The 15,657-nt window shown below is 44.4% G+C and overlaps 1 protein-coding gene across 2 annotated transcripts in view; it reads left to right on the top strand.

The window, feature by feature from the left end:
• Positions 1 to 1,573: 1,573 nt before the first annotated feature.
• Positions 1,574 to 15,657, top strand: part of SMAD4 (SMAD family member 4) — a 31,976-nt gene continuing 17,892 nt past the window's right edge. Inside the window, exons 1-4 of one of the 2 annotated variants that reach the window (XM_075932658.1) lie at positions 1,574 to 1,706; positions 9,982 to 10,351; positions 11,029 to 11,203; positions 11,660 to 11,689. In XM_075932658.1, coding sequence (XP_075788773.1) covers positions 10,103 to 10,351; positions 11,029 to 11,203; positions 11,660 to 11,689 — 454 coding nt within the window. In that variant the 5' untranslated portion in view covers positions 1,574 to 1,706; positions 9,982 to 10,102. Of the gene's footprint in view, positions 1,873 to 9,981; positions 10,352 to 11,028; positions 11,204 to 11,659; positions 11,690 to 15,657 lie in introns of both variants that reach the window. The other variant, XM_075932657.1, reaches the window with a different exon arrangement.

Below are 15,657 nucleotides of genomic sequence, written 5' to 3'. Positions count from 1 at the left end.
GGCTTGCTTTGTTTTCAAAAAAGAAATTCAAAACCAGAACAAATCAACTCCAGGTACTGGAATATAACCACACATAGCACTTTCCAGCCAGGAAGGAAAAGGATACACACCCTTTCCTTATGGTAGTTCCAGCATCCACCAGCTGGGAAGGGAGAGGACACACTCCCACACCCTTCCTCTGTAGTAATCCTTCCAAACTGTTATGGTAAGACCTCTACTAGGATTTCCCTAGGTCTGTATCTCTCTTGTCTGCAGCCCATCTAAATTGCAGGAAGCCTTAAGGATTCCCACTGGCCACATGCTTGTGTCTAATCATGTAACCTGCAAGTATAACCCCGTGGTATAAAGGTGTGTCCCAAGGCCTGTAACAAGCATATTGGGACATGTGCATGTGGCTGCAAGAGCTAGTGCCCTGATATAAGAGGACTGAGGAAATACAGATGATACAGGCCCTGTTCTAGCCCTGCCTCAGAAAATGAGAGGTTCAAACATGGAATAACTGGAAGGGCTGTCAATGACACATGATGGCTCTTTGTGGTCTCACTCATACTTCCCAAGCCTCAGGCTTTTGGCAATGTCAGGCTTTTGGGAGACATCTCAGACTCAGGAGTGACTCCAAAACATCTGGGCTTTTGACTGTGCAACTGCAAAAAGACAGTGAGAAGTTTAGAGCTAAACCCAAGAGAGCTGTATCCTGTTTGAGCAGACTACCCTGAAGGCTGTTCTTCGCAATATGTCTTTCAATTAGCCAAGCTACACTATTTACTTTGACTTAAAAAAAACCCCATGAATTTGATGTAGCCTTTTTTGGGTCAAATGGCAAACACAACGAGGTGGTGGATGAGCAGGGGGAGTGGATGAGAAAGGAGTTGAAGAATTGCATTCATGCTTTTGAATTTCTAGCTGAAGGCGGATGGATGAATCTAGTCTCGCTGCTGCCCTAACTTATTGTGCCCTGTGGTGAATCCTGGCATTAATGAGCCCTAACAACAACCCACTACCATGTGCAGCGCTGAACACCAGAGGAGGTGCCTGGACCAGTTTGCAAGGTGTCTAGCCACCACCTATGGGTCAGTCTGTCTCCCCTCCTGCCATCTCAGGCAAACAGCGTCCTCTCTGCCTATGGGTGTGAAACAGACACCCTGATTTTCCCTTAATAGTATTTACCTTAGTGATCCCCCAGAAACTGAACCAAAGCCCCCCCCCCCCCCCCAGACATGCCCCATAGAGCAGCTAACCAATACCCACCAAGCAGCAGGAGCGCGCCCCTGTCACTGTTCAGAGTCCTGGAGTCCAAAATCCCGGGCCCCTGAGATGGGGAAAAGCCAAACGAGAGTGGGAAGGAAACTCACTTTTCCCCCTTAGGGCGGGGACAGCAACCACAATATTAAATATGAGCCCCAACCCACACAAAAGCAGCCGCCCGCCCGCCCGCATGCAAACGTTACCCGGCGCTTTGCGACCTTAGAGACGCTGCTCACCTCTACACGCCTGCGCAAAACCACCACTTCTCCGTAACGATGGTAGAAGCAGGAGGGAGGGGGACCCCTCGCCCAAGATTGGGGGGGGGAGAGCGCCCGGATGTTGCGCATGCGCGGAGGCGGCTGGACGTGTCGGTGGTGGAGCGGCAGCAGCTGCAACAACAACACGGCGGAGGCGGCGGTAACGGGGCGGCTGGATCCTTCCCTCCCCCGCTCCGGAGGCCCGTGAGTGCCTCCTCCCCCCCAGCCGGGGCCGCCCTGAGGGGGCCGGCCGCAGCCCGAGGGCCTGGCCCCTTGCTGAGGAGGAGGCGGCGCCCCGGGGCCGCCGCACCGGGGCGGGGGGAGCAGGGGCTCGGGCCCGCCGCGGCCCAGCCGAGCCCGGAGAGCCCAGGTAACGCCCGCCCCCGGCGGCGTCCAATCAGACCCCGCCTGCCCCTGAAAGTGCGCCCCGCCCCCTCCCTCTCAGGATCCCCCCCCAGGGCTGCGCTGGGGGCCGCGGGCGAGGTCTCTGCTCCCCAGGTCCCCCTCCGGCGGCGGCTCAGCGCTCGCGGTGGGAGGAGCGCCCACGGGCCGCCCTGCTACAAGTTCCCAGGAGTGCGGCGAGGGGGGACCCCTGCCCCTCTGCGGAGGCCTCTGGTGCGAGTCCCACTGCAAATGAGGTGTTAGGAGAGTATCCTTCCTCCCTGCTTGCTCCCCTGCCCCTCTTCTTCCCTTCCTCCACTTGACAAGCTCGCCCCGTTTTCTTGCCCCGCTTATTCGGCTCCCCGTAGTGTAGGAAGTTGCCCGCCTTGTATTCCGTTCTCTAGCTCCCTTGCTCTTCTCTCTCTCCCCGCTCCTCCAGCCCCATGGTGTAGAAAATTGTTCCTCCGGACTCTCCTGTTGATCATATTCCCACTCAAGCTGTTCTACCATCTTCATTATTAAAGTGCCTTTCTTGCCACTCTTGCTTCAGTACTGTGGCCCGCAGCCCTAGTTACACTTTACTTCTAAAACGTATCGTGTGTTTTTGTTTGGGGTTTTTTCATATTTGGTTTCTGTCCTGCAATTCAACACACTTTGTTTTCTTTTAAATCTCATTATTTTTAGTTTATTTTAAGGTGCCCAGAGGCCTTTATGCTTTCAAGATATTATCTCAAAACAGTTCTTTTTATTTTAATTTTTGTTTTGTTTTATTTCTTTGCAATCTCCACTCCTTTTTCTTTTTTATTGTGCGTTATGTGCTGCATGGCAAATCTTATAGGAGTTCTTGCTGAGGATTGATGATGTGAAATTTTCTTTAATTTTGGGGAATTAGCTAAGTCCAGGGGTTGAGGAGAGAACAGTACAAACAGATCATTGCAACTCGTGCATTAGCACATACTAGGACTTTTGTGTGTGTTTTAACATCATATCCCAATCCTTGGTCGGTGTGTGTGTGTGTGTGTGTGGGGGGGGGGGGGGGCGCTCTGTAAACTAGGTAAAAGTTGTTTTCAACCTCTGTGATTGTTCCATTTATAATCTTAGCTGTGAATTAATTTAAACTTAGAATTAATACATTTTATATGACAGCCTTCTGGATAAAAAGTTTTATGTAATTGGCAATCAAAATACTTTTGTTTTGGCTAGATGATTATTGGAACAGACACCCCCCCCTTCCATTTGACAGTCGTGAACCTATTTTGACTTGATTTCCTTGTTTTATAGGCATATATATGCTTTTAATAATATTAAAACCGTGTTCATACACAGAGTAAAGATCTGAAGAAATCAGTCCCTGAAATTGATCAACATCTAGAATTAGTTTTATAAATAGATGGATTTAATCGAATTTACAGAAGAAAAAATGCAATAGATATTCAGATGTTGAGAAATATCTGCATACTCTGGTGCAGAGCAAAGGACCTGCATGCAAAGAATTTCAAAAGTACTGCACGTATTCTGAAAAATTCTTTTGGGGCTGGAATTTTCCATGCTTGGTCTTACCACAGAGGTGGAGATTTAAAGAAGGAAAAAAGTGCTTGAGCAAACAAAATACTATCCCTGTGCAAATTTCAGTACAGAATGCACATTACGTAAATACCCATTGCTGTGTTACCTACGCATTAAGAAAAAATATAAAATGACACTACATTTGTTCATAAAAGATTCTACTCTTCCTTCTGTTATTTGGTCTCTGGGTAAGACAGAGATAAGGAGATAGCAATGTGTTGGAGTTGGTTATGTCCTCAGCTGCAGCCCTAAAGGTATATAGATCAAGGAAGACTTGAACCTCATGCTGCAAGGCAACTTACAGGTCATCCCATTTTAACATTGGTACCTGAGCCAATTGTGTTGGGGCTGTAAGAGGCATTTGGATGAGATACTGGCCACATCATTCTCTTGTGTACTGTTGACTATGGAACTGACCAGCCTTAGCCAGTCACCCCAATGAGCCATAGGCTTGTGGAAACTTTTATTTGACTGTCAGTGTTAGCATCTATGGGAATACAGATATCTCAATGAGTCAGGCTGTTGTATGTAGTACACATTGGAATTTGTCCTTTACAAGTTTGAAGAATAATGGCTGGCTGGAGGGGAAATTGAATTACAAAAACTTACAGTACAAAAACTTTCTACTGTGAAAATGGCAATGTAAATATGGTCCTCATTCATCAAATCTTCTCCATATATGTATTTGATTCATAGCTGCTACCTTTGGTAACTGAGTGAAGTGTGGAGTGTGTGTGTGTGCGGGGGGGGGGTTTGCTATTTCTGCTACCATACCTAAGCTACATACTTGCATATCATTAGTAGAAAGGCTTACTGTGTTTCAGCTATAGGGCCAATCTGTTAAGCTTGTAAAAATGCCATTGAAAGCAATAGTTGCACACAGGTGGAGGCTGAGGAAAAACAAATGGAAAAACTGGCTGAAGACAGTTAAGACTTCAGATTTGGTTGTTCCACAAGAAAAAGGTTTTCTGAATTTTTGAATTGTTGTCATCTCTTAATTAAATTAAGAAGAAATGTTGTTGTTACAGTACTAAAATTTGTCTCAAGGCATTTCTCTGAATTCCTGTTCTGTTTTGTACAATTGTGCCAAAAAAATTTTTTATTTTCTTGTTACCTTTGCTTTTATATAAATGAATATGCCATTTCCACTAGCTCCGTAAGTGTGACATTCAGAACTGATGTTTAACTTAATTCAAATTTAAAGAAAGATTCTAATACCTAAAAGGTATTATCCATAATATTCATCTGCTGCTTGACATATATATCGTTTTAAGTCTAGTCCCACAGTAGTGCTGCTGCATTTGACTGCTGATTAAGTATCTACAAATCTGTTTTTGGTGCTGCTGTTCCTCTTTCGGGCAAGTAGAGTTTGATGAGGCTGGAAAAGCATCCACTATTGGTGCATTCTGGCATATCTGCATCAAGACGTAAAGGATATGTTGCATATAGGGCTGTAAATGAATAGTCAACTAGACAATTAACCAATAAGCATAGGCTTATCGATTAATCATTTAGACTGCTCACATTTCCCTCCCTTCCCCCCCCCCTTGCTGCCTCTGAGCAGGTGCTGGGAGGAGCTGCTTAAAAGGTGATTTCCCCATCCCAGCACCAGCTCTGCACTGCTGACTGCTTCTTCACACCCCCTCCCCTCCCATGCAAGGGTGGACGGGGGCAAGGGAGGCTGCCACAAAGCAGCCCCTGTCTGTGGGGAGTCCGAGCTCCCTGCAGGCAGAGGCTGCTTTGCGGTAGCAGCCTCTGTCTACAGGGGGTCGGAGCTCCTCATGGACAGAGGCAGCTTCGCGGTAACAGCTTCGCGGTAACATCCATGGGATGTCCGAGCTTCCTGAGGAGGAGCCTCTGTCTGTGGGGAGCTTGGACTCCCCATGGATAGGGGCTATTGCCACGCCACATTGCTGCCTCTGATCTGGAGGCAGCAGTGCGGAGGTAGAAAGGGGGCAGGCAGATCCAGTGCTCGTGGGGAATCGGCTTAAAGTCAGCTCCTCAAGGGGACTGGTTCTCGCTCTTCCGCACTGCCACCATTGCTGCCTCTGATCCAGAGACAGAAAGGAGCAGGGGAATGTGTGTAGTTGACAAGATGAACCAATAAGCCTAGGCTATTTGTTAATTCTGTAGTTGACTACACTTTGACATCCCTAGTAATTTAGTTTACAGGTCCTTTATAATTCATGGAAAGAATATATGCAAGGAAAGAATATTGATTGTCATTGAGAGAGACCCTTGCTCAAATATGAAAGTACAGGTTGAACCTCCTAAATCCTGGACTCTCTGTTGCTGGATCAGAGAGCCCTGGCACCCAGGAGTGTGGACTGGTTGGGAGCTCCATCCCTTGGGTACCCTGGCTGGAAGGGGAAGCAGCAGGACCAGCGAGCCGTGTCCCTTGGGATCCCTGGACAGGCACAGCAAAAGTGGGACTGCCAACAAGCCCCGTACCTGGGCAGCCCCAGTGGGAGGGGATGTGTGTGTGGCAGAAGTGGGACAGCTGGTGAGAACCGTCCGCGGGGCAGCAGAAGAGGGGCGGCTGCAGACGGCAAGTCCTGTCCATAGGGATCCCCAGCTGGACAGAGGCAGTGGGCTGGAGCCCAAGTCCAGGCCCTGCTGCAGGGTTGGAGCCCAGAGGCAGTGGGGATGAAGTGGAGCCATCTTCAGGGAGGGGGAGCATCCTGGGAAGCCGGTGGCTGGGGACCTCCCCATATCCAGTAAATTCCCTCTTTTGGAATGAGTCAGGTCCCCATGTTGTCAGTCCAAGGAGGTCCAACCTGTGCATCTCTTCACTTGTAAATGTATAATATTTGATTGAAACATGTCAGAATGGAACCCCAGTTTTGCATTTTTATACAAAGTAATTTTTCAGAGGAGAACCTCTGTTTAAGGTCCCTTATTTAAATGCTCAAACATCAGGGACTAAAACTACAGTTTTCATAGTTGCAGTTTGGCTACATTGCAAGCTCTTTGTTTTTGGTTCTTTTCATTTTGATTGGTTGGCTGGAGGTTTTTATAGGGAGGTGTCAAATGTATTTCATAAAATATATTGTGCACTATAGTTGAACTGAGAACACTAACACTTTCATTTCCTGAGCTAAATACAACAGTATCAGTTATGCCATAAGGGCTTTCTATGATATTCCAATGCATAAATTTCCTTTAGCACCCAGCTTGGGAGGGAAAAGCTGCAGCTGATGGAATCCAATGTCATATTGTACATTTTTAAACTTTTAATCTGTATTAATTTAGAGAAGAATGTTATTTAATCGTTTTCCCTAGTATAACATTTTTTGCACCTATAACGGAGCAGGATGAAAACTAATTTGTAGTGTTGCATGCTTAGCTCTAGAGACCAGACTGTCATTTATGCCAAACCCTTTGTCATTTTGTAGTTTAGAGAGTAGTTGTTTATCAGACCTCATTAGATGGGAATCTTATTTTCAGATAAAAGGCAAGCACTTTGGACCAGATATGTAAGCAACTAGGTACCTAGGCACCTTTGAAAATCCCAGGAGACACCTATCTGTATCAGTAGGTCCATACAACTCTCTCTAGATAGCAAATTTTTTCCTGCGGGATGACAGAATGATGTCAACATGCCTTGCATGGTTAGGTGGTAAGAGTGTAACTGTTGAAATGGTTAACCAGTAAGCATCAGTTTAACTGTTTCCATTATGGTTACATTCTTTGCTGGTGCAGGTTGCCTCCCAACTGCTGCCCTGCTCCCAACTGCCACCCCATGCTGCAGGCTCTGCAGTATAAGGCTTATGCTGCAGAACACGCAACACAGCCAGCTTCACGGGAGTGGGGCTGGCAGCTGGGAGCTAGTGTGTGCTGAGAACTAGCTTGTAGTACAAGTTGGCTTCTGGCTGCCAGCCCTGATTCCAGGGAGCCAGCTGCTGCCCTGTATTACAGGCTGACACAGAGCTTGCATTGGGGAATGACAGTCAATTCCCTGTGAGTAAGTCGAGAGGCACAGCCTGGGAGCTAGCTTTTCCCTGTGCTGTGGACTCTGCAGTATAAGACTTACACTGCAGAGCTTGCAACGCAGCCGGCTCCCTAGGAGCAGGGCTGGCAGCTGGTGCTGTTGTGCACCGGGAGCCAATTTAGCCTATGCTATAATATAGTATAAGCTGACTCTTGGGGTACGTCTAGACTACATGCCTCTGTCGCTAGAGGCATGTAGATTAGGCTACCAGACATAGTAAAATGAAGCAGCGATTTAAATAATCGCCGCTTCATTTAAATTTACATGGCTGCCGCGCTGAGCCGACAAACAGCTGATCATGTTTGCAAAGCCGCAGAGGGGCTCTGGTGGCGGGGCAGCTCAGGCGCACCGGGGCTGTCCCACTGCCGGGGCGTCCTCAGAGGCTTTGCTCCCGGTGTCCCTGGTCTGCTGGAGACGGTCCCCAGCAGACCAGAGGAACCGGGAGCAAAGCCGAAGCGGCGGCGGGGTGCCGCGCTTCTGAGGCTTTGCTCCCGGTGCCTCTGGTCTGCTGGGGACCGTCTCCAGCAGACCAGGGACACCCGGAGCAAAGGAGGCGAAGGGGCGCTGGGGTATAAGACGAAACCCTATCTTTTAACTAAAAAATTAGGGGGTCATCTTATATGCCCAGTTGCCTTATACGCCGGAAAATACGGTAGATGATGTCCTGTTCAGCTGCTAGGTTGACAGAATAATCTTCCGTCTACTTAGCTACTGCATCTCAGAGGTGAGTTCTCTGTGGTGATGGAAAAACCTCTTCTTTTGCTATAGCATCATCTATATTATGGCTGTGCCACTGTAATATTTTAGGGTGTGTCTGCACTGCACTGTAATTAGAAATAAGATATGCAATTTGAGCTATGCAAATTGAGTATCTTCTTTTGATGCTATTTTGAAATAGCTTATTTCGTCATTTGCACTGTCTACACAGCACCAAATTTCAAAATAAAGCGCTATTCCGAAACATCCCTTATTCCTTACAGAATGAGGTTTACACGGACGTCAGAATAATGAGCCTGAAATAACAGGCTTGCTTTGAAGACGTGGGATAGCTATTTCGGGGTACTCCGGTATCCTGAAATAGCATTGCAGTATAGACGTATCCTTAATGAGCATGCATCCTGAGTTTATAGTCTTGTCCGCGGTAGCAATAGTGGAAACTGCAGGGTAAATAGAACTCAGACTTTTTTACCACCTAGATTTAGCAACTAGATTTAAGAATTTGAGTGTTAGAAATACATGTTGTCTATTGCACCAATGGTGAAGCTGAAAAGAGAGAATCGTCCCAATTTTCTTAAGATAGCATGCAGCTTGAAGTTGCTAAGTCACTTAAGTTTATCAGCTTCTAGTAGAATGGCATGGGCAAACTTACATTTAAATGCCCAGATGTTATTTGAAAGTTATGTTTTGTGGTGACTGACAGGAGATATGTGAAGCATCTTTTATACATTTTTGAAGCTAGCATCATTACTTTTTTTAATATCAGGTAATTATTTTCCATTGATACTCAATCAAAATGAGGTAGCTGCTTGTTTAATTATTTCTGGGACATGGATGTTTCAATAGAGTACCAGCGTATATCTGTTTGTTTTGGATAAACACACTTGCTGGTTGTGCAGTTGTATCACTGAATAGTGAAGTGGCAAACCAGTGGTATTTTAGCTATTTTAATTAGACCTCCTGAGAATCACACCATTTGGATGACTGGGAAAGTTCAGCTCCAAAATAATATTGTTTGGTTGCATACTCAATCAGACCTTAGTGTGGTATCCTAAATTGTGCATCTTTTAGATGTACATAAGAATAAAGTAGGTTATAGAAAATATAGTAGCCCTTGCAGAAAGGAAACCTTATCTGCAAACTGGATACTTGATACGTCAGCTTCCTTATAGTAGCATCCCAATTTTTTAAACTATTTCCATAACTTGAGACAATTTATTCTTTTCCTCCGAAAAGCTACCAGTAGTCTAAAGGCTACTAACAATGTAAAATTTAACTCTAACAATTTGTCATATTTGCTTACAGCTCACACTCAAATACACTTTAATACTTGTGTGTGTGTGGTAGACACATCCATCACCTGTTTCTGAGCAATTTTGCCAATATTTTTCCATACCTAGTCTGTGTTTTTGGTATATGGTGGGTTTTTTTTTAATCTTACTATATGAGGTACTACAAATTAGTCTTTCTGCCCCCCCCCCCAAATCAGAGCCCATCGAAGGTTATTTGTCTACTCAGCTCTTTCTCATCATATATAAAGTGTGTGTGTGTGTGTGTGTGTGTGTATGTATGCGTATATATGTAGAGAGAGATCCAATATATGAACATTGTTGTCAGCATTGCTATAAATTAGATAACTTTTTGTATAAAAGTTTCTTTACAAAGTTGAAACCTAATGTCAAGATACAGGTTCTGTTGAAGTTGGTTTTGATATGCTGTTAAATTATCCTGTGCTCTGATAAAAACAAGTTTGTCACCTCCAAGCTGTGATGTATTAATGCTTTATGAAGACTGTTCTACAGTAGGTTTGTTTTTCTTCCCTAGGTTTGCCCCAAGATCCCATGTGCCTGATGTTTTCTTTGATCATCTCTCTTTCACTAGCCTGAAAATACAGCTTTAAAAAGGATTCCAGACATTTTTGATCTGCCAGAAAAAGCTGTTACAAATGGACAATATGTCTATTACTAACACACCAACAAGTAATGATGCTTGTCTGAGCATTGTTCACAGCTTGATGTGCCATCGGCAAGGTGGAGAAAGTGAAACTTTTGCAAAACGAGCAATTGAAAGCTTAGTTAAAAAACTAAAGGAGAAAAAAGATGAATTGGATTCTTTGATTACAGCTATAACTACAAATGGAGCTCATCCTAGTAAATGTGTTACAATACAGAGAACATTGGATGGAAGGCTTCAGGTTAGTCCACATAGAGACCTGGATATTTTTTCTACTTATGCTAGCTGAGTGATAGCAAAAGTTTGTGCAGTAGGATTGAGAGATACCAAAGATGAGTGGTTATATGGCATAATTTTCCCCAGCTTTCAGCCAGTAGAAACCCTTGTGCCAACATAGTTTGTTGGATTTATATCCCTTTAAGCTTTACCATTTTTCTACAAATACCTTTTTTTTAAATGTGCATGCCACATGTTACATAGAAGGACAATTTCATCCTGCTAAGGTGTTAATTTTCTAATCTAGAGATACAATTCTACAGTTTCTCCTATATTTTTTATCTACAGACTTTTGGAAATTTATGATTTGCAATTTCATATAATTTGTGAATTCCCACCATTTCTGTTTTGGCCATTATTTTATTTCCATATTATTTGTTACATTCTTAATTTTTTTTTCCTGGGAATAATCACAGTATTAATTTAAATATCCTCTGGCACTTTTTTTTAAATTTTCTCCTTCAGCCAGAGTTTTGGAAGATAAGTATTTTTAAAAACATGACAGGAGAAATTTTTAGTGAATGGTATCTGCTTGGTTCTAGCCAACCTTATTCTGTTAGTTGGAAATGAGGGAAAGATAGTTGGTGTTTTTTTTTTTTTTTTAAACTTTCCTAATAGACTTTTGTGTCTTTAACTTTCTAGGTGGCTGGTCGAAAAGGGTTCCCTCATGTGATCTATGCTCGTCTTTGGAGGTGGCCTGATCTTCACAAAAATGAACTTAAACATGTTAAATATTGTCAGTATGCTTTTGACCTAAAATGTGACAGTGTCTGTGTAAATCCTTACCATTATGAGCGTGTAGTGTCACCTGGCATTGGTAAGTAATTTGTCAACAAAAGTGGAACAGTGGAAGTAAATTGTAAATATTTTTCCTTATGATCTAGAAAATGTAGACCTAAATTTAAATATACGTGCATAATGACATTGTTAAAGACTAAATATACATGGAATTACTTCTACCTTTTATTTACTGGAAATATTTACTGAAGTTTAACTTTGGAATAAACATGGGGCATAGAAATAAAATTTACCGTTCATGTTTTAGCCTTTCAGAACTGAACATGAAGTGGTACTTCATGTAAACTGTAAGAAAGTGATTTTAATTTGTGTATTTCTGTGATTCTTAGGCATTGTGTGTAGTCAATAACCTCACATTAGTTTGTTTGTGTATATGTTAATGAATTCGTTTGATTCACTGAAATCTTGCAAATGAAATTAATTGTTTTTAAAAGCTATTTTTACTTTTTAAAAGATTGCTTTTTCTTTTTAAAAGATCTCTCAGGACTGACATTGCAGAGTTCTGGTAAGTAGTAAATTGTTTATAATTTATAGATTTCTATGTAAAAAGAACTAGATTGCACTTTAAATACAATATTCACAAATGTTCTCACATGCTGAAGAAAAGGGAAAGCAAAGATAGAAATGTACTTCTTTTAGTTAAGAGGCCTTTCGAAGCAGTGTTACGTGAAGCAATCTGGTGTGTGTTAGGGATGATAGCTTACAGTCATTTAAACAATTAACCAATAAGTCTGAGTTTATTGGTTATACAAAAACTACACGCACACCCACCCATCCTTGCTGCCTCTGTATCATAGGCAGGAAGGTGGCGGAGGAGGGGCATGGGAGCTGGCTTCCTGCGTGTGCCTGTTCCTGCAGAGCTGCCTGCTGCCTCGCAGAGAGGCAGCAGCACAGGGGATAGGAGGGAGCTGGTGCTCAGGGGAAGTCAATTTTAAATCTGCTCCTCTCAAAGAGCATTGGCCTGCTACCCTGCGTTGCTGTCTGACACATGCAGCAGTGCAGAGTGGCAGGGAACTGTCCTGGCGTGGAGCTTGGGAGTACACTGAGGGGAGCATTTTAGTAACAGTGTGACCGCTAAATCGTTGCAGCTACTCTATTACTAAAATAAACTATATCTAACATCCCTAGTGTGTGCCTCAAAAAGTTAGAGTTGAAGCTTTGAGCTCCCCTTTCATTGTTGCTCTAGTTTCACTCGTTTGTAACTTTTTAAAACACTCATTTGGGATCAGTTACAAGCCAAAAAATTTTTTTGTGTTTATATTTTAACAGAATAAGTCTGGCAGTATAATATCTTTACCAGCTGAGTTAGATGATAGGAAAATACTCTCTTCCTGTGTAAAATAGTATTAAAGATAAGACTGCACAGCTAATTACAAAGTCTGAACTCTCAGCATACTTGCCACAAGTCTGAAGTTAAACATAAGAATAGTCATACTGGGTCAGACCAAAGGTTTATTTAGCTCAGTATTCTGTCATCTGACAGTGGCCAATGCCATTTGTCCCAGAGGGAATGAACAGAACAGGTAGTCGTCAAGTGGTTCCTGCCCTATCATTCATTCCCAGTTTGACAAACAGAGGCTAGGGACACCGTTCCTACCCATCCTGGCTAATAGCCATTGATGGACCTAACCTTCATGAATTTAACAGAGTTCAAAAAAGAACTAGATAAAGTCCTGGTCTTTACAATCTCATCTATCAAGGAGTTCCACGGGTTGACTGCATTGTGTGAAGAAATGCTTCCTTTTGTTTGTTTTAAATCTGTTGCCTATTAATTTTATTTGGGAACTCTATTTCTTGTGCTATAGGAACAAGTAAATAAGTTTTTCTTGTTTCAGAGGGGTAGCTGTGTTAGTCTGTAACTGAAAAAACTTAAACAGTAAATAGTCCTGTAGCATGTTAGAAACTAACAAAAAATGTGAATAGTGTCATGAGCTTTCGTAGGTACAACCCACTTCTTCAGATGAATGGAGTTGAGGAGTTCAGGGTACAAATAAATATCGCAGAAAGAGAAGGGGAAAAATGGGAGGGGGGAATTGTCATTTAGCATGGACACTCTAATTGTGGCTAATAAGAGTGAGCTCTAAGTACTCGGTGCTTAGCTTTTTATGTCATTATGGTGTGGAATGTAACAGCACATCCACTTGAGGTCTTTGTTTAAACCTCTATTCTAGGTGTCAAACTTGTAAATGAAACCAGTTCTGCAGCTTCTCTTTCCAGCAGGCTTTTGAAATTGCTTTCCCCTCCTTCATCTCCCCATCCCCTCTCTTTCTCTGCTATTTATTTGTATCCGGGATTCCTTAACTCAGTGGTCACCAACCAGTAGATTGGGATCTACCGGTAGATCTTGGTGCCTCTGACCATGACTTAGACAAATTGGAGGACTGGGCCACAAGAAATCTGATGAGGTTCAACAAAGACAAATGCAGAGTGTTGCACTTCGGAAGGAAGAATCCCAAGCATTGTTACAGTCTGGGGACCAACCAGCTAAGTAGTAGGTCTGCAGAAAAGGACCTGGGGATTACAGTGGATGAGAAGCTGGACATGAGTCAACAGTGTGCACTTTTAGCCAAGAAGGCTAATGGCATATGAGGTTGCATTAGGAGGAGCATTGCCAGCAGATCCAGAGATGTGATTATTCCCCTTTATTCGGCTCTTGTGAGGCCACATCTGGAGTATTGTGTCCAGTTCTGGGCCCCCCACTACCAAAAGGATGTGGACACATTGGAGAGGGTCCAGCGGAGGGCGACCAGAATGATTAGGGTGCTGGAGCATATGACCTGTGAGGAGAGCCTGAGGGAGTTGGGTCTTTTTAGTCTGCAGAAGCAAAGAGTGGGGGCAGATTTGATAGCAGCCTTCAACATCCTGAAGGGAGGTTCCAAAGAAGCTGGAGAAAGGCTGTTCACAGTAGTGACGGATGGCAGAACAAAGAACAATGGTCTCAAATTGCGGTGGGAGAGGTCCAGATTGGATATTAGGAAAAACTATTTCACTAGAAGAGTAGTGAAGCATTGGAATGGGTTACCTAAGGAAGTAGTGGAGTCTCCATCCCTAGAGGTGTTTAAGTCTTGGCTTGACAGAGCCCTGGCTGGGTTGATTTAGTTGCGATTGGTCCTGCCTTGGGCAGGGGGCTGGACTTGATGACCTTCTGAGGTCTCTTCCTGCTTTATGATTCTATGATCCTGGCTGGTTTGGCTGGGAAGCTGTCAAGCACTGGGATTTGGGTTGCCCCTCCACCTACTGTCATGCTGTTCCTGCCCTCTGCCTTGGAGCTGCCCCCTGCCTTGCTATGCAGGGTATGAGAGGGTGAAGGGAGGTGCTGATGTCAGTGTGTCCCTCCTCCCCAACTTCTGTACCCTATCTCCACACAGGGAGAAGGAGATGGAGGGTCTTGGCAATGCAACTCTGTCACTCTCTCTCACTGTGTGTATCTCAGTCATTCTTGCAAACACACATTGTCCTTCACTCTTATCTTCTGACCCAACATATATGTGGGGGGTTGCTGTTACTACTTTTATTGCTTGCAAAATGGGTTATTTTTGGGTTCTGACTGGTCAGTGCATTTCATAATTTTCATTTCTCTCTTACGCTTAAATTTCTTCGAATAGTGAGTTCTAACATGCCTAACCTGTCCTGGCTGGAGTCATTATCCCTATCATAATTGCTGCTCCTGGAAGGAGCTGGCATGTCCTGCAGCCCCTGAGAGAAGCAGAGCAAGGGGTCTCCACATGCTGTCTTTGCCTGGAGGCACAGCTCCCACAACTCCCATTGATCAGTAATGGGGAGCCATGGCCAGCAGAAGCTGTGGGCTCAGTGCCTGTAGATGAGGGGCAGGCAGCAGATGGCACCATGGAGCCTTTGCTGTACATGCCAGGTGCTTTCAGGCGTGGTGCAGGGCCAGGGCAGAAGCTGTCTCTGTTAAACAGTGCCCAGCCAGAGCCTGCTTCCTAAACCCTTGTCCCGGCCCTGAACCCCTTCCTGCACCCAGCCTCCTGCCTCAGACATGAGTCCCCCCGCACCCAAACTCCTTCCCAGAGCTTGCACCCTGAAATACCTCCTAGACCCCAATCCCACACCCTGGGCTAAGCCTGGAGCCCCTCCCACACTCCAAACCCCTTGGTCCAAGACCAGAGCCTCCACCCCAACCCCCTACCCCAGCCTGGTGAAAGTGAACCAGGCTGATGGAGGAAGGGGAATGGAGTGAACAAGGTGAGGCCTTGGAGAAGGGGTGGGGCAGAAAGGGTATTTGGGTTTGAGGTAGATCTTACATTGCACTTAAATTGAAAAAGTGATCTTGTGGTTAAAAAGGTTGGAGACCACTCCCTTAACTCCATTCATCTGAAGAAGTGGCTTGTGTCCACGAAAGTTCATGATACCATCTACATTTTTTGTTACTCTAAGGTGCTACAAGCCTATTCACTGTTTTTGAACTTTTCCTTATTCATTTTCTCCACACCAATCATAATTGTATAGATC

Source organism: Pelodiscus sinensis, chromosome 6 (genome assembly GCF_049634645.1).
Source record: "Pelodiscus sinensis isolate JC-2024 chromosome 6, ASM4963464v1, whole genome shotgun sequence".
NCBI classification, from domain to species: domain Eukaryota; kingdom Metazoa; phylum Chordata; order Testudines; family Trionychidae; genus Pelodiscus; species Pelodiscus sinensis.
Note: the sequence above shows the minus strand (reverse complement) of the source record. Positions and strands in the feature narration are given on the sequence as shown.